Source organism: Salvia miltiorrhiza, chromosome 7 (assembly GCF_028751815.1).
Source record: "Salvia miltiorrhiza cultivar Shanhuang (shh) chromosome 7, IMPLAD_Smil_shh, whole genome shotgun sequence".
NCBI lineage: Eukaryota > Viridiplantae > Streptophyta > Magnoliopsida > Lamiales > Lamiaceae > Salvia > Salvia miltiorrhiza.
The window spans coordinates 14,837,091-14,860,637 of record NC_080393.1 but is presented as its reverse complement, the minus strand read 5'-3'; the positions used below and the strand labels follow the sequence as shown (position 1 = coordinate 14,860,637).

General features: G+C 37.2%; 2 protein-coding genes across 3 annotated transcripts; both read left to right on the top strand.

The window, feature by feature from the left end:
• Nucleotides 1-32: 32 nt before the first annotated feature.
• Nucleotides 33-3,305, top strand: LOC130995439 (formate--tetrahydrofolate ligase). The gene is made up of 5 exons (XM_057920718.1): nucleotides 33-290; nucleotides 550-699; nucleotides 1,085-2,260; nucleotides 2,387-2,533; nucleotides 2,881-3,305. Exons 1-5 carry the CDS (start codon nucleotides 135-137, stop codon nucleotides 3,154-3,156), a joined length of 1,905 nt encoding a protein of 634 aa, XP_057776701.1. The 5' UTR covers nucleotides 33-134; the 3' UTR covers nucleotides 3,157-3,305.
• Nucleotides 3,306-12,398: 9,093 nt separating this feature from the next.
• LOC130995437 (uncharacterized) lies at nucleotides 12,399-23,172 on the top strand. 2 transcript variants are annotated; one of them, XM_057920717.1, is made up of 4 exons: nucleotides 12,399-12,946; nucleotides 13,043-13,151; nucleotides 13,699-13,851; nucleotides 23,029-23,172. In XM_057920717.1, exons 1-4 carry the CDS (start codon nucleotides 12,752-12,754, stop codon nucleotides 23,160-23,162), a joined length of 591 nt encoding a protein of 196 aa, XP_057776700.1. In that variant the 5' UTR covers nucleotides 12,399-12,751; the 3' UTR covers nucleotides 23,163-23,172. The 2 variants fall into 2 exon arrangements, with proteins under 2 accessions (XP_057776700.1, XP_057776699.1); XM_057920716.1 differs by lacking the exon at nucleotides 23,029-23,172 and having other exon boundaries at nucleotides 13,699-14,489.
• The last annotated feature ends 375 nt before the right edge of the window (nucleotides 23,173-23,547 follow it).

Here is a 23,547-nt window from a genome sequence, read left to right as displayed (position 1 = left end):
TTTTTTGTTTTTTCTTAAATATTTTTTGTAACTGACGTGGCGGACAATCATTGTTGAAAGGAAGCAGCTATAGAGTGAGCGGATAACACCAATTAAATTACTTTCTTTTTGCTTTTCGAGAGATAGAGATCGGAATGGGGAAGACAACAAGGAAACTGGAGGTGGTCTCGCCGGTTCCGGCCGACATCGACATAGCCAACTCCATCGAGCCTCTCCATATCTCCGAGATTGCTCAGGATCTCAATCTCAGCCCCCAACATTATGATCTGTATGGAAAGTACAAGGCTAAGGTAATTAATTATGCTTTTCCTTTTTGTGTGTGCGCGCGCGCGATAGCAAATTAGCAATCATCTACTCTTTTGTATACTTGCTTCACTCGATCGATATTTGGTGAATCTGGCTTACACAGAGATGTGTGTGTGCGCGCGCCAATGTAACTAAATATGATTACTCTTAGCTGGTGTCTCTTTGGTGCTCTTCTGTAGCCTTGGTGTTGTGTGTATAATTTTGGTTTCTGGCGCTTTGGAGCTAATTTTAGTTAATTTGCAGGTGCTGCTGTCGGCGCTGGATGAACATGGAGGAAGTGGAGATGGGTATTATGTGGTTGTTGGGGGTATAACTCCGACGCCCCTGGGTGAAGGCAAGTCCACTACCACTGTTGGTCTCTGCCAAGCACTCGGAGCTTTTCTTGATAAAAAGGTATCATCACTATCTATGAATTTAGATCAGACTTCTTCTTCTGATTTTTAATAGTTTCACTAACTTGGTTAGTTTTATAGTACTATTTTCGCCCTAGGGGGTTGACTTGTCGAAAGCAGTAGATGAAAAGTATGACGAGTCTATTGTGTTTAACATGAGGAAACTACGCTCTTAGAAGCAGGGCTTTAACCATATATATATCTTAGTGATTTGTGAAATGATACTGGCCCTAAAATGATTCGATGTTGTGCGTTTGGCATAATCACCACGTCGGTCTAGTTTAATGTGATGAATGCATATTTGCTTGATAGTCGAACTGTCGAACTAGTTAACCATCAAATTTAAAGAGTTTTTGTTTTCTCCTTCATTATGTTTGGTTTCGTAGGTGGTCACGTGCCTTCGTCAGCCCTCACAAGGACCAACATTTGGGATCAAAGGGGGTGCTGCAGGTGGAGGCTATAGCCAAGTGATTCCAATGGATGAGTTCAATCTTCACATGACAGGGGACATCCATGCAATTACTGCTTCAAATAACCTGCTTGCTGCTGCCATTGATACTAGAATCTTCCATGAATCCTCTCAATCTGATAAAGCTCTTTTTAACCGCTTATGTCCACCAAATAAAGAGGGCAAAAGGAGCTTCAACGATATCATGTTTAGGCGTTTGAAAAAGCTAGGCATCTTAAAATCTACGCCCGAAGAGCTTACACCAGAAGAAATAAAAAAGTTTGCCAGGCTTGATATAGATCCTGAATCCATTACATGGCGAAGAGTTATGGATGTGAATGATCGTTTCTTAAGGAAAATTACTATTGGTCAAGGCCCTGAAGAGAAGGGTATGGTAAGAGAAACAGGGTTCGATATCTCAGTTGCTAGTGAAATTATGGCGGTCTTGGCCCTCACAACTTCCCTATCTGATATGAGGGAGAGGCTTGGAAAAATGGTTATTGGGAATAGCAAAGCTGGTGATCCCATTACTGCCGATGACCTTGGAGTTGGAGGAGCTCTGACTGTGTTAATGAAAGATGCCATTAATCCTACACTAATGCAGACTCTGGAGGGTACCCCTGTCCTGGTTCATGCAGGTCCCTTTGCAAATATTGCCCATGGAAACTCATCGATTGTTGCAGATAAAATTGCTCTCAAGCTTGTGGGACCAGGTGGGTTTGTGGTTACAGAAGCAGGATTTGGTGCTGATATAGGGACTGAGAAGTTCATGAATATTAAGTGTAGGTACAGTGGTTTAAAGCCTCACTGTGCTATTATCGTGGCAACCATTAGGGCACTCAAAATGCATGGTGGAGGGCCTGCAGTAGTAGCTGGGAAGCCACTTGACCACGCTTATGTGACTGAGAATGTGGCTCTTGTTGAAGCTGGCTGCACTAATTTGGCACGGCATATTTCAAACACAAAAGCTTATGGTGTTAATGTAGTGGTGGCTGTGAACAAGTTTTCAACTGACTCAGAGGCTGAACTTAATGCAGTGAGGAGTATGGCACTATCTGCTGGTGCTTTTGATGCAGTAATTTGTACTCATCACGCCCATGGAGGGAAAGGAGCGGTTAGTTCTCTCCCTACGTTATGATCATGTGTTTGGATATGCTTCTGGCTTAGAGATGCCTGTCATGTGGCCGAATTTTGAATTTGCTTTTGGCGTGAATTAAACATGTGGCATTTGAAATTTCAGGTTGACCTTGGAATTGCGGTTCAGAAAGCGTGCGAGAATGTTACACAACCTTTAAAATTCTTGTATCCTCTGGATGCAAGTATCAAGGAGAAAATAGAGGCAATAGCGAAGTCATATGGAGCTAGTGGTGTAGAGTACTCGGAGCAGGTATTGAACAGTTTAGCTTTATAGATTGTTTTCCATGTTCTATCATTCTATGCTCTTCGTTTATATTTATCTAAGACATGATTGAAATATAATAGCTCGCAGCTTTATCGCGAAATGTTTTCTTAGGAGAACTTAATCTGGAACCAGAAGAATATCATGAATACTTAGAAATGGCTTATAGCCTGATCATTAATGGGAAGTTTCTGAGTTATGCGTGATGTGTGATTGGGGTAGAAAACCTTCATATCATCTTGAACCCATGTTGGGTCTGATGGGAATCAATTTTGGGAAGTTATTACAGTTTAAATAAGTTGTAGTAACAACTTGCTGTTTTTTTGTATAAATAGGCATTGAAACAGATTGAGATGTATAGCAAACAAGGATTCAGTGGATTGCCAATTTGCATGGCGAAGACCCAATATTCATTCTCGGACAATGCTTCAGCGAAGGGGGCTCCTAGCGGTTTTGTGCTACCAATCAGAGATGTGAGAGGAAGCATTGGCGCAGGCTTCATCTATCCTTTAGTTGGGACAATGAGTACGATGCCTGGCTTACCAACCAGGCCTTGCTTTTACGATATAGATCTTGATACCACAACTGGAAGAGTCATCGGTCTATCTTGAATTCAGCAAACCAAACTGCATCATTGGATTTTCCGAATAATGAAAAGCTAAAGTTGTTGTATGTGGTGCTTAAAGCATCCGTGAACTCTCTTTTCTGTGTGGGACATTCATCAAACCTTTGCTTATTGCATCATTGCTGATTTCTTTAATCTGTTTCGCCCAATTATATCATCTCTCTTGTTAATTTTCCCTTGAAAGACGTGATCGTAATTATTAGGTCATCATCTATTGAACTAATGGAGCTCGAGGCATCTCCAACTAGGACTGCGATTGAACCTTTGCATCATTGGTGATTTCTTTAATCTGTTTCTCCCAATTATATCATCTTTCTTGTTAATTTTCCCTTGAAAGACGTAATCGTAATTATTAGGTCAGCATCTATTGAACTAATGGAGCTCGAGGCATCTCCAACTAGGACTGCAATTGAACCTAGCCGCACAGAATACTCACAAGCTCGATGTGGATTAATGTGTTTTAGGATTTAGCCGATGTTTGTTTATATATACTAGGAGAGAGTGTGGGTTGGACACACCTCTACCTAGGCATGTCAATGGGCGGATTTTACCCAGAACGATCCGGAAGCATTGATTATTTGTTAAGACCCTACCTAATCATTGGATGTGAAGCCTCTTATTAATTGATCTATACCTCGTTAACATAGAAACACACATACACACTCATATATACGATGAGTTCCTTAATTGATCTATACCTCGTTAACATAAAAACACACACACAAACACACACACACACACACACATGTATATATGGGATGGAATTCTATGGAGACCACTTCTTATATAGAGAATGAGGACCAAATCTTGTGCGTCGATCTTGGTTAATCTAACGATGATCATTCGTCCATTAATTATTGTAATTTTTCCATATTTATTTATTTCCCTAATTACAATTAATCAAATCTTTTATTTATGCGCAAATCCCTCCCTCACTGATTCGTCCCTATCTCCAAACTCACTCTCTCTCTCTCTCTCTCTCTCCCCCACACGTTCGTAGAAAATACTGATGAACATACTAATGTTCGTTGATATGTTCGTAGAAAAACAAACGAACATACTAATGTTCACATAAAAAATACTAATGAATGCACTAATGTTCGTTGCTATGTTCGTAGAAAAATGAATGAACATACTAATGTTCGATGATATATGCGTAGAAAAACAAATGAACATCGATATGTTCGTAGGAAAATAAATGAACATACTAATGTTCAGCTATTACGTTCATTGACGAATGGTATCACATCAGAAAAGGAATGAAGTATTTCACGGGATTTCATAAACATACCAAATTAATTTAATATTATGGAATTTTTATGGTCCCTTGATACAGATTCATCCAACGGACATGATGTGGTCTCTATTCTCCATCTAAGTAGGTGGATGCCATGGAAGCTAACCATATATATATATATATATATATATATATATATATATATCTGATACCACTAGGCGTGGTATCTAAAATTCCTAATTAGGAATTGATATTATCAGAGTGTTTAATAAAATTTGCTTATATTAAGCAAACAATATTTATGCAGCTGTTAAATATGAGCCTTGAGATTCAAAGGCTTTTAAGCTTTGTTTAGCTTTTTGTAATTTGAAATTAAAGATTTCAAATCTATGAAAATCGTTAAGTCCTGGAGTTTCCAAAACTCTTTCAAGATATTTAATATAATTATTAATACATTTTATTTTTTTCTTTTAATTTTTTGAAATAATTAGCACGATTGCTATCTAATATAATATAATCATATGGAGCATAAAAAAGATTATTGTATGCAACAGGATTTAAACTCATAACTCATAAAAAATACTTACATGAAGAATTTCTTCAATATTTCTTTGAGCACACGAACAAGAGAGGATTTTTTACAAGAAGGGGGAGCATATGATTACAAACACTTATGCTTCTAAAACTTGACGCCTCTAACAAGTGAGGACCTAACATATTTATAGCAAAAGGCTTCCGACAACAAGCCATTATTTTCAAAAAGCAAAAAGCAACAAAAGTCAAAAAGTAAATAGTACTAATCTATTTACATCATGGCATGCGTCATTACGCATTTGTTTTGCCATTCTATTCATGACTAATATCTTCAAGTAAGAATTTATTAAGATCACTATAAGGATCTTGAGCTTCTTGAAAGTCTTCAGTATCCAGCATTTCTGTATCATTGGCAATAAGATTTTCTACCGTTGATGAGGAAGGAGTTGAAGAATTTCCTTCTTTGGTCATTTCTGGATTTGCTTGTCCAAAGACTTCTTTCCACAATGAATTAATTGAATCTTTATCCATTGATTGGAAAAGATCTTTAAGCAAAGAATTCTTTGAAGGATTCTGATAATTTAATCTCTCAATTATTTGGGTTGATGTTTTGATCGAGAGAATTCCTCTTCTATCATAAGTTCTTCCTTCTCCAAAGAAATCTTCTTTTGGCCACCATTTAATGAAAATTCTTCGGACCAAAATTGATGGAGAGAATTGTAACTCAGGTTTTTCTCTTTTCTGAGTTTGAAGAATGTAATCCCATCTAAGAATCCATGGGATGGAATAATAGTTTGCAAATTGCAAAGTTGATTCAAAACTTTCAAGTTTATTAACTTCTTGGAATTTTCTCCATATGAGTTTAATTCTTCGAGGGAATATTATGGGTGATACCCCCCATGAAAAGAAAAATATTGAAAACCATTGAGGAATGTGTTGAGTAACATCCTCAAGATCAAATTTGATCCACCATGAATGTTTTCTATTTTTATTTTCATAGATGAATAAATTATCTCAAGCTTTAACATAATCATGAAAGCTATAATAATTTGGGAGATCTTGATATGTTTCAAGTTGTCTACTTTGATAAGTAGGCAAACCCCAATTTGAGGCAGAAAGGATTTTCTTAATAACACATTTAGAATAGGCGTATTCACTACCTCGATCACTGTGTTGAATTTCAACAGATCCTGTTTCAAGGAGAATTGCCTCAAAATAATTTCTACTCTTTTTACCAAAAATTGGTAAAATATCTTTATTAAGATGAGTTTGAGCCAATTGAAATGGAGATAGACCTTTTAGATCTTTTTCAATTGGGCAACAATTAATATATCCGGAATTCAGATATGGGTATCTAATTTCTTCTTTAGATCCCTTTTGAAGAAATATAGCATTTGTATATCGTATGCCATATCGTCATCTTCAAATTCCTTATTAGGATCAAAATTTGTAAGACTGACTTCTTCTTCTTTGGTAGGCTTTTTAGCCAGAAGATTAGACTTTTTAGTCGTTTGATTGGGATTTGGATTCTTTCCCAAATTCGTCATTGGTCGTTTTCCCATAGCTCGTTGTTTTACAACGGTCTTCCAGGCTTCTTCCCTGCAAGAATTCTCGGGTTAGAAAGTCTGGTAATGAATTTGATTTTCCAGATATATGTTCGATATCAAAATCAAAACATGCTAATATGGATTGCCATCTAGCAAAAATTTGTTTTGATGCAATATTTTTGACATCTTTTAAAAGAATATCCTTAGCTGATTTACAATCAACTCTTATTAAGAATTTTTGGTTTAATATGTCACTCTCAAATTTAGCAACACATTTAACGATTGCAAGTAATTCTTTTTTAATAGTAGAATAATTCTTTTGAAAATCATTCCAAATTCCAGATGTAAATCTAATAAGTTCTTCTTTAGAACCATCGGAATTTCTTTGTTTAAGAATTCCTCCGTATCCGATTTCAGATGCATCAGATTCGATTATCTTAAATGCTTCAGGATTAGCAAGAGATAAACATGGGAGTTCTTTAACTCTGAGCTTAATTCTTTTAACAGCTTCTGTATGTTTATCAGTCCAAGGTAAAGGATTTTTCTTTAACCTTTGGAATAATAACTTACAATCTTTTGCGAGATCTTGATAAAAATCACCTATATAATTTAGGCAACCAAGAAATCTTTGAAGTTGATTAAGATCTGTAATTTTATCGGAAAATTTATCCGCAAATAAAATTACCCTTTCAATAGGAACAATTATTTTGTTCTCAATATAATGTCCAAGAAATTTTATTTTTGTTTGAAAAAGTCTAACTTTCTTAATATTAATAGCTAAACCAGCCTTTTTGGTGGTTTGTATAAAAATATTAAGATGTTTAAAGTGTTGATCAATGTTTTCGGAAAAAATTAAAACATCATCAATATAGATAATTATAAAATCTATGTAAGGATTAAAAATTTGATTCATAATATTTTGAAATTCCATTGGAGCATTTTTTAAACCAAATGGCATAACATTCCATTCAAAATGTCCAAAAGGAACAGTAAAAGCTGTTTTATATTTATCTTCTTCTTTAAGAAGAATTTGATAAAACCCTGATTTAAGGTCAAAAGAGGAAAATATATTTCCAGTATATAATCTATTTAGTAAATCTCTTTTATTTGGTAATGGATGCTTTATCCATTTGAGAGCTTTATTAAGCGGTTTATAATTTATAACAAGTCTAGGAGCTCCTCTTTCAATTTCTGCAGCATTTTCAACATAAAATGCCGGGCAACTCCATTGACTTTTACTGGGCCTTATTAAACCCTTTTTGAGAAGACTATCAATTTCTTCTTTACAATATTTTAATAATCTTTCATTCATAGCTATTGGTCTTGCTTTAGTAGAAATATTATCTTCATCAAAACCTTCTATGTATGGAAGACTAACTTCATGCTTTTTCCGGTTCCAAAAAGCATTCGGAACTTCAGCACAAATTTCACTGTTTATTTTTTCAAGAATTTGTTTTATTTTATTTTGAATTTTTTCAGAATTGATTTTTTCCTTAATATTTTTAAATCTAATCTCTTCTTTAAGAGAATTTATAAAATAATTTTTATTATCAATAACCTTTTGAATAATATTTATGGATTTTGTAATGGGAACAGAAGTAAAAGGAAAATGTAAATTTTTTCCTTTAACTTTAGCAAATAAACCTTTTTCATTAATTTTATTAATAGGAAAAAGCATTTGGAAAAAAGGTGTTCCCAAAATAACAGGAGTAGAAATATTTTTGATTAAAATAAAAGATGTGTTTAGACACACTCCTGAATTACAAATAGCAACATCAGATAATTTATAATTTACAATGAGAGGCTGCTTATTAGCTGCTGTAATAAATTGAGTAGTCTTTGAATAATATTTCGAAGGTATTATTCCTTCACTAATACAATTAACATCTGCTCCGGTGTCAAGGAGAGCGTTAATAGTAATAGTAAATTCTTTATTGATAATCAATGTAACTTTGGAATACCATTTTTGAGATCGTATTTGATCAATTTTATTGATCCAGATTAGATCTTTAAAAATTATTTGATTAATATTTTGATCTTCTTCTTTGTTGGAAATAATGTTATCTTCTTCGTCTGATTAAGAAGAATCACTTTTCCAATTTGATTTCATAAGATCAAATTTTTCATTAAGATTTTTGACTTCAGATTTTATCTGATTAATTTCTGCTTTTAATTCAGAAATCGTAGGCTCTCTTTCAACTTGATTAGCCTTTTCTAATATTTTTTGATAAGAATATAATTCTCTTTCTTGAGAAATATGATTCTCAAGTTTTGTAATTTTTTGTTCTTGATTAGAACTTGAAGCTAGAACAAGATAATGTTCTATCGCTTTTCTTTTTTCTATAGGATCTTTTATTTGATCTATTAGATCAAGAATGAAGTTTTCTTCATTAGAAATAACATTGATTTCTAATCCCATAAATTTAATAAGACATACATCACAATCGCAATCTTCATTGCAATTTTGTTGTTCATTTTCTTCAGATTCGTATTCTGAAGATTCAGAGGAATTTTCTCTGATAAAATTGACATAAAGATCTTCTTGTTCTTCTTCATTAAGAAGTATATTGCATAGAGCATCTTTTAAATCTCTATCAATATTGAGATTATTAATCTTTTTCTTAACAAAACACTTATTAGCTTTGTGGCCAATTTTTCCACATTTCCAACAAACAGGTTTAATGGCTTCATTTTGTTTAGCCTTTTTTATTCGTTTAGGATAACTTTTTCTAACGGATTTTGACTTTAAAGGTTCTTTAGAATAAAATTTTTGTTTATTTTTAAATTTATGTTTTTTCTTTATCCTTTTAGAAAATTGTTGTTCAGATTGTAAACCAATTTGTTCACAAAAATCTCCAATAATATTTTTATTCTCATTCTTTTGTAATTCAAGCTGTCGTTTTAGCTTGATATCATTACAAAGAACAATTCCTTCTGCAGTAATTTCTGCAGATAGATCACCATAAGTGAGTTTTTCCCACTCTATTTTTCCACTAGAAAATTTTGTTTTTAGTCTATTTGAAACCATTTCAGCGAAAAGTGGAGGTAGGCCAGAAATAAATTTTTCTTTCCAAAAATTCATACCACAATCATTTCGGGTTAAAACTTTAGACATAAAAACGTCTTTGTACCATCTAAAATCAGAAAGAGTTAAACATCTAAGATTCATCAGTTGTTTCTGAGATCTGTCTAGTTGTAACTCATTAGTTCCAACAAAATTAGACAGGATAGTATAAATAAGAGTATTAACAACATCAGATTCTTCTTTATTAGAGATAGGATTAGTAATACTGGCACTAAGAATTTTATTCTTAGCTTCTTTTGAGATATAAAAATCCCACCAGCCTTGTAATTGACCAGTAAATCCGGTAATAATTGCTTGAGCAATTTGATAATCTTCATTGCCTTTGATTTTGGCTGCTGATGAATAAATAAGCATTTGTTTAACAATAGTTTTAATCTGATATTCAGATTTTCCATCGATATTCCATTCAGTAATGGCTTCACCACTGAATTGAGCAAAATCCTTGTGGTCTTCAATTTGAAGATCAATAGGAGTATTTTTTGTATAAAAAGGTTTAACATTTGCAACTTTAATAATTTTATTGACTTGTAAATCGTCATCAGAAGAATTTTCTTCTTTAGTGATAACCGCAACGTGATTATAACTGCTTCCAGGTTTATCATGTTTTTCAGTCACACTAATTTTTTGTAGTCTAGTAATTAAAAAATCATTATCTTTTTTAGAACTTAACAGAAAATTTTCTTTTTAAGATTAGGAGGAGGTTTAATCATAAGTGTATCTGTATACTTTTCCTTTTTAGGACAAAGCATCTCTTCAATTCTATTGGTTTGTTTACCAAGAGAATGTAAAGCAAGGTTAGTAAAATTATTTTGTTGTATAACATTATCTAAATCTCCTTTTCCAGATTCGGTTTTAATAGGAGTAGCAAAAATCTCTTTTTCTCCTGTTTTAAGAACAAGAGTTGAAAATGGAGGATGAATTTCATCAACAGCTTCATCTGTTTCATGTGAATAAATTTTGTATTTCTTTTCTAAAACAGACAAAAAGCTTTTATTATTAAAATCAGGAAATTCCTTTTCTCTTTGAGGAAAATAAAGATTTTCAAGCCAAGAGAAAAAATCTAATTTTAATCCATGAGTTTTACTCCATTCATCATATCTCTTAGTATAAAGAGATTTTTGACCTGTAGAAAGAGAATAAAGAAACCATTTTCTTTTTTCACTATTCTTAGTCTTATTAAGACTTTTCTCTACTCTTTTAGAGAAAGAAAGATTATTTTTAATCATAAAGACATTACTGCTATAACCCATATCGGAGAGTGTAGGAGATCCAATATTTCTCCTATAATTTCTACTCTCTGGGACTTCAACCTTGTATTCAGGTTGAGAAACCTGTTCTGGAGTTTTATTAATTCCAGAAATACTGACTCTTTCAAAATCAGATAGAGGAACAGAAGAAGTAGAAGCTCTAGAAGTACTTAAAAGTTCTTCATCTAATTTAAGACGAAACCTTCTAGATTTGAACTTGATTTCAGATGAGTTCCGGATGAAATCGAACTCAAAATATGAACAAATTGTGAAAGATGGGAAGAAGACATGGTTTTTCTCTTTCACAGATACTCATGTGCAACTGATTTCCAGAATGACACTATTTCATTTGGAAAATGACATTTGAACATTTTCGAATGACACTACTTCAACGTACATTTACACTTAAAGATATTCAAGTGTCATTTGTATATTGAAGTAGTGTAATTCAAAAACAAATTGCACGATGCAACCGATTGCATGGGAGAGTGTCTCTTTCTCTTTTTGGATTCATTTTTGAATGGAAGAATAATGAACATTTTTACATTTGTCTTGCTATGGAGTATATGCTAAACCTCCTAACCTAGCTTAAAACCTAATATCAAAGACTCATTAGTGTAGGTCTCTTGGCCCATAGTGTAGGTTTCTTGACCCAAGTCTCATTACAATCTTTTTGGCGAAAATCCAGGAAAAAAAATACCAGTAAAAGAAAAAGAGTATTTTCTCAGAATAATTATAAGAGGGTCCATATTACATATATTCCCTCATCGTAGCTTTGTCAAATTATAATACTCATTTCAGATTATAATACTCATTTTAATTGGACTTAGATTTGTAGTTGCTTCAAATCTGTCAAACCTACTTTTAAACATGCAACAATAAATAAATAAATAAATACAAATATAATTGTATATTTATAGCCGTGCATGACTTGTATATTTGGACCTTAGATGGCCTTAAAGCATCTCATTTTGACCTAATTTCATCCTCAACTATATATATATATATATATATATATTCTAAAAAATGAGAATATTTTAATGTCATGAGAATGGGTATTAATAAATAATAAGTCAATAAAATTTACGAAGAAATCAATGTAATGTACAAAAAATTATTTTCAACTGAGTTTAAATTTCGGAGGAAATGATGATTTTACAATATTATCTAGATACAACTATTCATGCGTTAATTGATTTATTAGTAGATTTTCTTAATTCTTTTTTGTTATTTTCACTTCTCAATAAAATAACTTCATCATTGAATCCCAACAAATACATTTGAAATTCTCATAATTTTTTAATATAAAATGTTGCTCGCTTATCGTACGAGTACAAGCATAGGTTAGTAAATGTATAATTTGTTTTAATAAATTAATAGTATTAAATAAAAAATTTTAAATGCTGACTCGAACTAAAGACCTTTGACCTTAAACATTAATTATCTCTTATCTATCAATTCTATAAAGCAATACATATTCCAGCCCCCATATTGTTTCTCTCTCCTACATGGCACACTCACAATGCTTTATTTTATACTATCTGAAAGCCTTTTTTCTCACAATTTTACAAAGCCTTCTGATGTTTGAAAGCTTCAGCCGTTACTTTTCTCAATTTCTCTCACAAATCCTTCTCATGCTCAATTTCGATGGGAAAATCCTTCACAAATTTCTCTCCATTTGTCTGCAAATCTCATGCTCAATCAGCCGTTACATGCTTTGATTTGCAAATCCTTCTAAAATCCCCTCTCTCGCCGTCTGCAAATCTTTCTCATGATCTTTCCCTATCTTCTTGCAAATCCTTCTCAAATCCCATCGTCCGCCGTCTGCATCATTATCACAACAATTCACTCTCCCTCCGTCTGCAGATCCTTATCACAACAATTGATATGCTAATCTCTATCCATACAGACGGGGCCAATGGCTGCCGCTAATGGCTGCCCTGCGCCTAGCACCACCGCCGTCAATGGGTGTCTCGCCGATTTGCCTCCTCCATTTTCCCTCCACCGCCGTCAATGGGTGTCTCGCCGATCTGATAATTACTGTGAAGGTTCTCAAATCAGAAGGATCTTGGGAGAGACCAAACCGCCGCTTGCATGTGCAACTGTTGCTTGGAAAATGTGCTATGGTATGTTTTCGTCCCATTAAGTTGTAAATCACGTGAGTAGTGCTTCATCGTTCTACTATGTCAGGATTTCATTTGTTGATGCATCACGCAATGCAGATTGATGCATGGGGTATTGATGGAGATGTCCTACAAATTGAAATGCCTTCTGAAAGCGAATTGTCAGATTTAGTGTTGGCTGGTGAAAAGCAATTGAAGAGTCGTATAGGTGCATATTCTTCTTGTATTTCTCTATGTTTTTGTTCTCTTCCCCTCCAATGTCTCCGGTTGATTCGCATTGTTTCTCTCGCAATTTCCAATTGGTCTAGGTATCAGTTAAACACTCTTGCATATGTTAACTGTAACTTAATTGAGCAGAGTGATCTGTGATGCCAATTCTGGTTTGCTTCTCTTGTGCAATTTGACTTTGAGTTTCAGATTCTACATTTTCAAGTTCTTCACTACTATCCCGATGAATCTGAACCTGTGTAACTCAATCAAATATTTTTATTTGATTGCATCCAGTGATGAGTTTCTCTATCACCATTTTCCTTTTCTAACTATTATTATCCCTTGCTAGACAAGATGCAGGTGACTTTCAAAAGAAATAATAATGTTGGTCTTTGTTTCCAAAAATGAAAGTAGTGAGAGTTTTGCTACTGGCCAGCTTATTAGAATTTTCACAGATCATCTAAGATTTTTAATACAATGTTCTGCAAAACTAAAGTCAGCATTTTCTTTGGTTGTAAAATTCTAAAGTCTCGTGTCGATTGCAGAAAATGCTACACGTATTCCAGATTTAGAAGTTTCGGGACAGAAGGGAACAGAATTATCATATGCACCCATTGAAATGAAAAGTGGGGATTGGATTCTGAAGGTTGTGCCATGGGTTGGTGGGAGAATTCTTTCCATGGAGCACCTCCCCTCAGGTTATTTCAAACATTCCATTGTCATTTACTTCTTTATCATCTATAGAACTTGTGAGTGTGACAAGATTGATTTAAAAAATTTGGATTTTTGCCTAATACTAGATTCTCTTCATCCGCTCATCCACTTTCAAGATAGGGAAGAGGAAGTATTAGTGACCTTTTATAAAGTATGGTAAATGGTTTGTTTTAGGGCCCTAATCCCTAAACCCACCAGTTTGATTTGATTTTGGCTGGATAGAGAATGAGATGTTAGAGTTTGTTTTTGTTGAATGCAGAAAATATGGGGTTTATACATTGTTGAATCTCAAGATGAATGTGCAATGGAATCACAATTTTGAAGATATATATATAAAAGATGCTACAAGGTTTGCTATACTGATTCATCTTATACAGTGGCATTAGTATACTAATTGGGTAGAGGGAGGGAACCATCGTTATCAATATTAGCAATTTACCTAGATTTCATCAATCCATGTGAATTGTGATGTATAGTTGTGTAATGCAGGGTTTGTAATTTTAGTTTTGATTACAATTATGTAGTTGCATATTGTAATAAAATTGAACTCAAATACGTAAATACGTTATTTAGATCGCCATCATTATTATATTTATCTGCAATTCTAGAGAAATTTTCTTTTTATTTGTCAATGGGTATATCATGAGAATTTTTCTTTTTGTTTATCTGCAATGCTAGAGTTTGTCTTTAATAATATAAAGTGTTATACATGGCTTTATTGGTTTTCAATCTTTTATTTTAGCAGAAGTATTTAAATTTAGTCTTAATTATCGTATCTTTTTCTCATATTTAAATTCAATAATCTTTAATTATTTCCTAATCTCATTTATATTCATACCATTATTTTCCTTACTTAAATTCAATAATTCTTAATTAATATAGCCTCCATTTTTCCTTTTATATTAACGCCTAATATGTAATCTTTAATTGTATTGATTAGATTTTTGAATCATTATGTCACTCAATTGATATGGAATGTTTGGGTTAAAATATGAAATTGTGTCTATATATGTATATATGAGATTAATTTTGAAGATTTGATGTGTCGACGAAGGAAACATTCTTGCACAATTTCGAAACTCACGCCCACTATTCATTCCATTTTATACAGTTTTAAAAGTATCAAATGCTACATAGGATATATATGATGAGAATAAGGCTTGTATTAATGGAAAAGTAAAAGAGTACAAAACATCCAAAAAAAGCGCAAAAGAGAGCAAACAAAAGACCGAGCCTCATTAAAACCTTCTAAGAAGAAGAGACCTTAGAAGGAAAAAGAGTACTCGTGAAAGACTCACATTCGGTTCAGGAGCGGGAAGAGACAACTTCAGGAGTTCCGGCCTAACCATCACCCCTAAGAAGCTCGGCTCAAGAAAACCAGAAGAAGAAGAACCAAGAAAGAAAACAGGAGACCAACAACAAAAGAAAACAACCCAACCAAAGCCTAAGGGAACCAACGAACCTGCTTATATAACCATACGGATATGACTATGCGTCGACATATCCCTTGCAACCGCAATCCTAATCTCCTCAATCGCAAAAGGCCACCAGCCTTCCTGCCGATCATCATTGGCCATAATATCTGCCGGTTGATTACCCTCACGGTAAATATGCGAGACCATCAAAGAAAAATCCCGAAGCAGGCGAAGAGTATGCTGCCAAAACGCCCTAAATCTCCAAGGAACATCACTCGAGCGAGAGTACAAAAGGTGAACCACATACATAGAGTCAGCCTCAACCCACAGATGCCGCCAGCCTCGGGTATGAGCAATGTGAATAGCATAGATCACAGCCAACAATTCCGCCTCGAAAGCAAAGCCGTTGCCGCCTTTAAAATGAAAACAACCTCGGACATGAGACCACTTGTCTCGAAAAACCCCACCCGCAGCAATAACTCCAGGAGCTCCCGCCGCCGAGCCATCTGTATTAACTTTAATCCATTGACCAACGGGAGGCCACCAGTGAACCTCCACCATACAGGGGGGAGGAGCAGCACGGCTCCTCACCCCAATCGCACGAGTGATCGAATAGTCAGCCCAAGAATTAGAAATATTACCCAACTTCCGGAAAACCCCATCAATCTCCATAAAGTAAGCCTTGACAAAGGCCAAAACCGCACGTCTATCAAAGCACAAATCCTCAAAAATAAGCGCATTGCGTCCCGACCAGATACGCCACATCAGAGTGATAATTCCCGCCTTCCAAAAGGAACCAATTTGGGAACTCCAAGAGAGATTCCAAGCCAGAACTAAGAAGGAATGAATATCCATGCACCCCAAGAGATTCTCTTTACCAAACCAACCTAAAAAATCAGTCCAAATAGGGCGAACACACGAGCACTCCCAAAGCACATGCGAAATCGTCTCACTATCTTGGAGACACAAAGAACAAGCATTGGGCGCAATTAACCCTTGCCGGATCAGAACATCAAAAGTAGGCAAGCGCCCATGGAGGACACGCCAACAGAGAATAGATCGCCTCATCGGAATAAAGTCCTCCCAGATCCATTTGCCCCAGCTAACAGCAGGAAAACGATGGCAAATATTAGAAAAAGCCAAAGAGGCCGAAACCTCACCCTTAACCGACTGTTTCCAATATCTCGTATCCCTCTGGCCGCCCATCGGAATACGCAGAATATCATCCACAATATCAGGAAAACGAGAAACAAAGGATGTCGTGAAATGCCAAACACCATCATAAAAATAATCACTAACCGAGAAGCTCAGAAAATCATGCATATATATCGGAATTTTAAGTTTATCCACAAGCTTGTACCCAAGCCAATCATCCCGCCAAAAGTAAGTATGCTCACCACGGTCAATACAAACATAAGAATCATCCACCAACTGATTGACTTCTTCTTTCATCCCAATCCAAACAGAAGAGTTCGACACCGAATCCTTTGCAACCCCAAAATTGTTTAGATATCTCGATCTCAGAATGGAATGCGCCCAAACAGTTCCCTGAATTAACTTCCAAGCCAGCTTCATCAAATAAGATTTGTTCATTAACGTAAAAGATCTAATGCCGAGGCCGCCTTCTTTCAAGGGAGAGCAGACTCTACCCCAACTAACAGCACAGCTGGGCCGTTTATCAATATTTCCCGACCAAACGAAATTACGACATTTCCTGTCAAGGGAGTGCAGTAACGATTTTGGCCATTTGTAAACCATCATGGAGTGAACAATCGAACTCTGAATAACCGACTTGACTAAACAAAGCCTCCCAGCCATAGAAAGATGACGACCTTTCCATCGAGCAAACTTCTGGACAATCCTATCATGAATTGCCTGAAAGAAAGAAGCTCTCGGACGCCCAACGAAAATCGGAACTCCCAAGTAATTGAAAGGAAGGTTCCCGGTAGTGAAACTGAGCTCACGATGAATAGCACTTTTCCTGTCATTGAGAACTCCCGAACCAAAGTAAATGCAAGACTTCTCCAGACTACACTGCTGACCCGAAAGAGAGTCGTAGTACGAAAAGATCTGATGAATTTTTCTAGCATTCCGAACCGTAGCTTTACAAAAGATCATAACGTCATCCGCATAGAACAAGTGAGTAGGGAACTGAAAAGTTCGACTATAGCGCATAGGTTCTAGATGCCCAGAATCAACGCAGCTGCTAAAAAGCCGACTCAAGATATCCTCCGCAATTCCGAAGAGAATCGGAGAAAGGGGATCTCCCTGACGCACTCCGCGAGAACAAGCAAAATATCCCCGCAGCTGACCATTATAGAGAATAGATAGCCTCGCCGAGCTGAAAATAATTGAAATCCAGTAAATGAATTTCTCATGATAGTGATTAGCTCGCAAAACTTGCAAGATAAAATCCCATCGAATAGTATCAAAGGCTTTCCGGATGTCAACTTTACAAGCCATATTACGTCCCCTGTCCGTGCGTTTCATACAGTTGAAACCTTCCGAGCTGAGCATGATGCAATCATGAATATTACGCCCGCTAATAAAGCCGAATTGATTGTCAGAAACATGAGACGCAGCCACCACGCCAAGACGAGAGGCAAGAATCTTCGAGATAATCTTGAATAAGAAATTCGAAAGGACAATCGGGCGAAGATCAGCAACAGTGTCGACTGAATCCTTCTTGGGAATCAAAATCATCGTACTGGAATTACACCCAGAAGGTAAATAAGAATGGCGAAAGAAATTCTGAACAGCCGCAATGACATCCGCTTTAATCACATCCCAGCAACTTTGAAAGAAGTTACCAGAGAAACCATCAGGGCCAGGAGCGCTTGAAGCATCCATATTAAAAACCGTCGCCGCAATTTCACTCTCATCGGGTATACTCACCAACCGCGCATTCTGATCATCAGACACCCCCGACTGAAAAAGCGCATCAATCTCTAACTGATCTCCAGAAGGTCGACCATCATCAGCGAAAAGAGACGTAAAGTGGTCAATAATATGATTCTCAATAATAGTGGCATCATAAGTCTCTCTACCATCAATCTTGAGGCGAGTGAAAGGCGCATTCCGTTTCTTGAACTTGGTCAAACGGTGAAAAAACTCAGTATTCCTGTCTCCATCCCGAAGCCAGTTCGCACGGCTTTTTTGCTGAAGCAAACAGTTCTTATGTGTCAACGATACATTTAGCTTTGCCTGAAGACTAACCTCCTCATCAAAGAGATCGTTCGTATATCCAGAAGCAGAAATCTTCCCCTGAGTAGTCTCAAGCTGTTTCATGAGAGAAGAAATGGAGGAATCCACATTGCCAAAAACCTCTTTATTCCAAACCCCAATCTCCTTACGAAGCCTTTTCAATTTCAACATAACACATAAAATCGGGCAGCGTGTGCTGACAGTCTCCCTCCAAGATGTCGCCACCAGCTCCTGAAAGGTCGGATGCAAGGTCCACATATTAAGAAAACGGAAAGGCCTCCGACCAGAAGGGTTTGTCAATTTGCATTGCAACACCAACGGAGAGTGATCCGAAGTGAGGCGAGGCAGGACAGCAGTAACCAACGACGACCAGAGATCAGCAAAACCCTGCGAAAACAAAGCACGATCTAAAACAGATTCCACATGGTGTGGTAAAAATCTACGTCCCGACCAAGTGAATCGAAGCCCCTCCGTAGGGGATTCAATAAAGCCAGAGTCATCAATAAAATTACAAAACTCCTCACAAGAACCTCTATGTGGCGAAGCTAAACTCAGACGCTCATGAGCACCTTTCACCGCATTAAAATCGCCCATGAAAACCATTTTTCCAGAAACGAAACGAAGAAGATCATGCCAGAGATCACGGCGGTCATTTTGGTCATTCGAACCATGAACAAAAGCAATACGAAAATCATAACTATGCCACAGGCAGTCCACCACAACCACCTGATCAGAAGAGAACAAAACATTAGTAACAACAGAAGAGTGAACAAAAACCCAAATATTCGAACAGCGAGGAGACCGGCAGTTTTGATGCACCGGGACAAGATTCAACGAATGCCAGTAACTCTGTCTAACTTTCCGAAACGCCCGTTTCGGTTCAAGAATGCCCAACACCACCGGGCTAAAAGAATTACAATGCTCCTTCAGCAGACGTTTGGATTCATCCGTTAAACCACGGACATTCCATGCAATAATATTCATCAGAATTAATTTATGTTAGCGGAGGCAGCTCCGCTTCTTTCAACCTCTTCCGCCCAGCTTTCTTTGGCGACGTTCTCCATGGCTAGAGCGCTTTCTCTATTACTTGTATCAATCACAAAAGTACGCGACGTATCCCCCGTGTTACGAAGTCTACTTTTAATGCTTGTGTCCGCTGGCCTGTTTGCTGTGTTCTCCGCTGCCCTAGCAGCTTGGTCCTGTTTGGATGGTCTTCCTCGTCGCTTAGCAGGAGCAACTGTTTCTGGCATGGGCGCTTTAGCTATCGCCAAAATCTGCTCAAGTCTTAGAGCTTTCAAGGCATTATTAACAGCAATATCATCCGTTGTGGAAACGTACTTCCCACTGCTGTCATAGTTCACTTCTTCATCCTCATCCGAAACCTCCTCCGAGATATGTCCATCATTGATCGCAGAAATGTTGACTGGCTGATCAAACACCGAGTTTTTACAAGGTTTTAGACAGTCGGCCAACCTATCAGGGCCGTAGTGTTCAGCAGAATTGGAATCATCCAAAGATTTACCCCTAGAAAGAGGTACCCGCCGCTGCTGCTCCGGTTCTTCAAGCAATTCAGTGCCTTCGTTAGCCAACAGGGCAAAACTGTTGTTCGACGCCGAAACCGGCAAGCTTAACTGTTTATGGTGATCATTTTTCTGAAGTGAGTAACATCCCGGGTCTGAACGAGCTGCGAAAACCTGTATGTTGCTTCTCGAACCCACCTCAACCGGCCTATCTCCCTTGGCTGTCTCCTGCTCATGCTCTCTCTCGTCTCTAGCATCACCAGAGATAGGTTTCCACTGTTTCCCATTTTTAACCAAAGACATTTGACTTCTATCTTGAACATCCTCTTCCACAACCGTCTTCTTAACGGAGATTTTCCGACACTTTTCGATGGAATGTCCTGTAAGTTTACATTTTGAGCAATAGAAAGGTAAATTCTCATACGTGAATTCAACATAGAACGAAAAAGAATCGTTATCAATTAAGAGAGTAGTAGGAAAGGATTTGGACATATCTAACTCAATAAGAAGGCGCGCGAACTGCCCAAAATCACGACGGGCCGAGGCTCCGTCAATTTTAATAGGATGACCAATGTACCGCCCAATCCCGGCTAGAATCTCAGGATGCCAATACTCAATTGGCAAATAATGTATCCTCACCCATACATTCGCCATGGAAGAATTCTCTTTAAATGGATCAAAGTGTTTGGACCATTCTCGAAGACGTACATGACCACAAGATAATTCCCAGACCGGCTTGGCTTTAGCACGAGTTTTGTCTTCAGGAGTCCGGAAAACCAGCGTATAATACCCTTTCCCAAGAGGAATAAGTTGCCACTCAGATTCTAATTTCCAAATTTTGTGAAGTTCTGCCTTGAGAAGCAATGCAGGTTGAGGTTTGTCTCCTTTACGAAGGAAAAGACGACCAATAATAGCATGAGAGAATTCCTTACTGACTTCTTGCGCATATAGGTGCTGTGGAACTTTTAAGGAGAACTGCTCTCCCTCTTTGGTGGGACGTAATGAGTGAAACCGATGAGCAGGTAGGTCGGGACGTCTCGGTGGCCTGTTCATCGTGATATCAGCATACGATTTGGATTTGGGCATGTTATCAGCCCCCACATCCGAATCATTAGGGTTTGAGATAGTTGTGGCGTTGGGTATAGCAACTTCTCGTTCCTCCACAAAAGCAGAATCTGCTCCGTTACCGCCAGCCAAGCCCGCACCAGTCTTTGTGAATTCATTCATCGGGGAATTATTGCAGGCAAAATTGTTCGAAACTATTGGGAGATTCAGACCTCCCGGAGAAGTCATGTGGTACCAAAAAACTCCTGCAGCAAGAGCCAAAAAAGCAAACAGACAGCAGCTAAACAAGGGAGCAACGCATAGCAACTTTGGTGCTTTTTGTCAAACAGCTGGTGTGCTGTTTTTGGGAAACACTAGCCACCAGATCGGTCCACCACGCTGTCGGATCCGGCCACCAGAAACGCAGCCACCGCTTGTTGGTTGACTGCTGCCAAGGGGACGCCGGTCGCCGGGCTTGTGGGAAGCCGGTGCCGTGCAGAACAGAGGGTTGCAGCGAGCAGCGTCGGGGTGGTGTCGTAGTCAACGCCGGGTTCGCCGCGCTGGTGCTGCTGGAGCACCGGTCCCCGCGCTGCTGCTCTGCACCGGTCGCCGCTCTGCAAGTAGCCGCTGCTGCTGGATCTGCCGGTCGCCGCGCTGCAAGACGCCGCTGTGGCTGGGCTGCTGCTCGCCGCTCTGCAGGTCGCTGCTGCTGCTGGATCGCCGGTCGCCGCTGCTGCTGGAAGTCGCCGCGCTGCCGGTCGCCGCTGCTCCTCGTTCTGCCGGATCTGCCGGATCTGCAAGTCGCGCCGGATCTCAAAGAAGCAGAAGAGTCCGCGCCGCACCGGAAAGGAGGAGGCCGTCCGCGTGACTCTGGCAGACACGCCGGAGAAGACGTCGCCGACGCCGAAAGGATGACCAAAATCTCTGATCTGAAACGCGTTCAAGAGAGAGAGAAATTTCGCCTGTTCATCTCGGCTCCTCAGTCCTCTACTTCAGTATCTCTACATAGGATATATATACATTGTAGTGGTTATTATCAATTGAATAATCTCTATAAAAGTATATTCATGTTCTTCAATGTTTGGAGCAAAAATTTCACCCATTAATCATTGGCTTAATTGAGATTAATATAATTTGAATGCCATCTTTAATTTAATTTGGTCAAATAAATAATTTATTTAATTTAAATTTAATCTGATCAAATAAATGGTTCATGAAATATATTCTTTTACTATTCTCTAACACATTTTAAATTTCACTTTCATTTTTCAAGCGATTCCGCAAGTTCAAAAACTCATAAATAAAAATACTTACTAATTTAACTTTGGCTAAATGAAAAGTTTGATATAAATATCATATTTTGAGATAAATGCTATAAATAAAAGACATTGATCAATATGAGATGTCATATTTTTTCGATTCTAATATTTTATTATTAATAATTACTTCTTCAGTCCACCAATTCATGCCATACATTCCTTTTTGGTCCGCACCAATTTATGTCCTACTCATTTTTAGTAACTATCTATATATTTTTTAATTAGTGGGTTATCTATATATTTTTTAATTAGTGGGTCCCAATATACAATACATATTTTCTCCACTCAACTAATAAACAATGCATTTTGTGGGTTCCTTTCTCCACCCACACTTAACGATATCGCGGACGGACCAAAATAGCAAATGTGAAAACAATATCACGGACGAAGGTAGTATATTTTAAATAAATAAAAAACTAAAACGTATTTTTGACGTATCGTATCATGTTTTTTGAAAAAATGACGTATTTACGTCCCCGTATCGTATCTTTTCGTATTACGTATTTGTCTCCATCCTTCATAGAATTATTCTATTATTGAACTAATATTTATCGTTATTTTCAAGTCTTGACGGGTATCCGACGGGTGGCGGGTTGGTGGATACCCGACGGGTGCAGTTTCGTGGTGATTTATTACATTTGTTGGGTGCTTGATTGCAGGATGTCGACGCCAAGAAGCAGCAACACCCCTATCTCTCAAGCCTCGGCGGGTATCCGACGGGAAGCGGGTGACGGATACCCAAAGGGTGGCGGGTATCCGCGGGTCGTGGCAAATAGTAGTGGGTGACAAATAATTTTTCGAATATACGTTTCACTAAGTCATGTTAAGGATGAAAGTCCTCTTTAATTTATTTTTTCATTTTAGTTTGATGTGTAACGTAGATCTATATCATATTAACAGTTTTTTTAGTAAATAATCTCCATAATTTATAAATATATTAAGAAATAATTTTTACATTTTTTTATATAAATTATAACACCAAATGATACCCGTCGAATTTCGACGGGTTGCACACTAGGGAAACTTAATAATCACAATTTTACATCCATACAGATATTATAATTAAATTATATATTGTACAGTTACTTTCAAACTTAATATCTTGCTTTTTGTTAAGTATTGGAAATTCTCAAATTATTTGTTAACTAATCCGAGTAGCTGTCGAACTTTTGATTTAT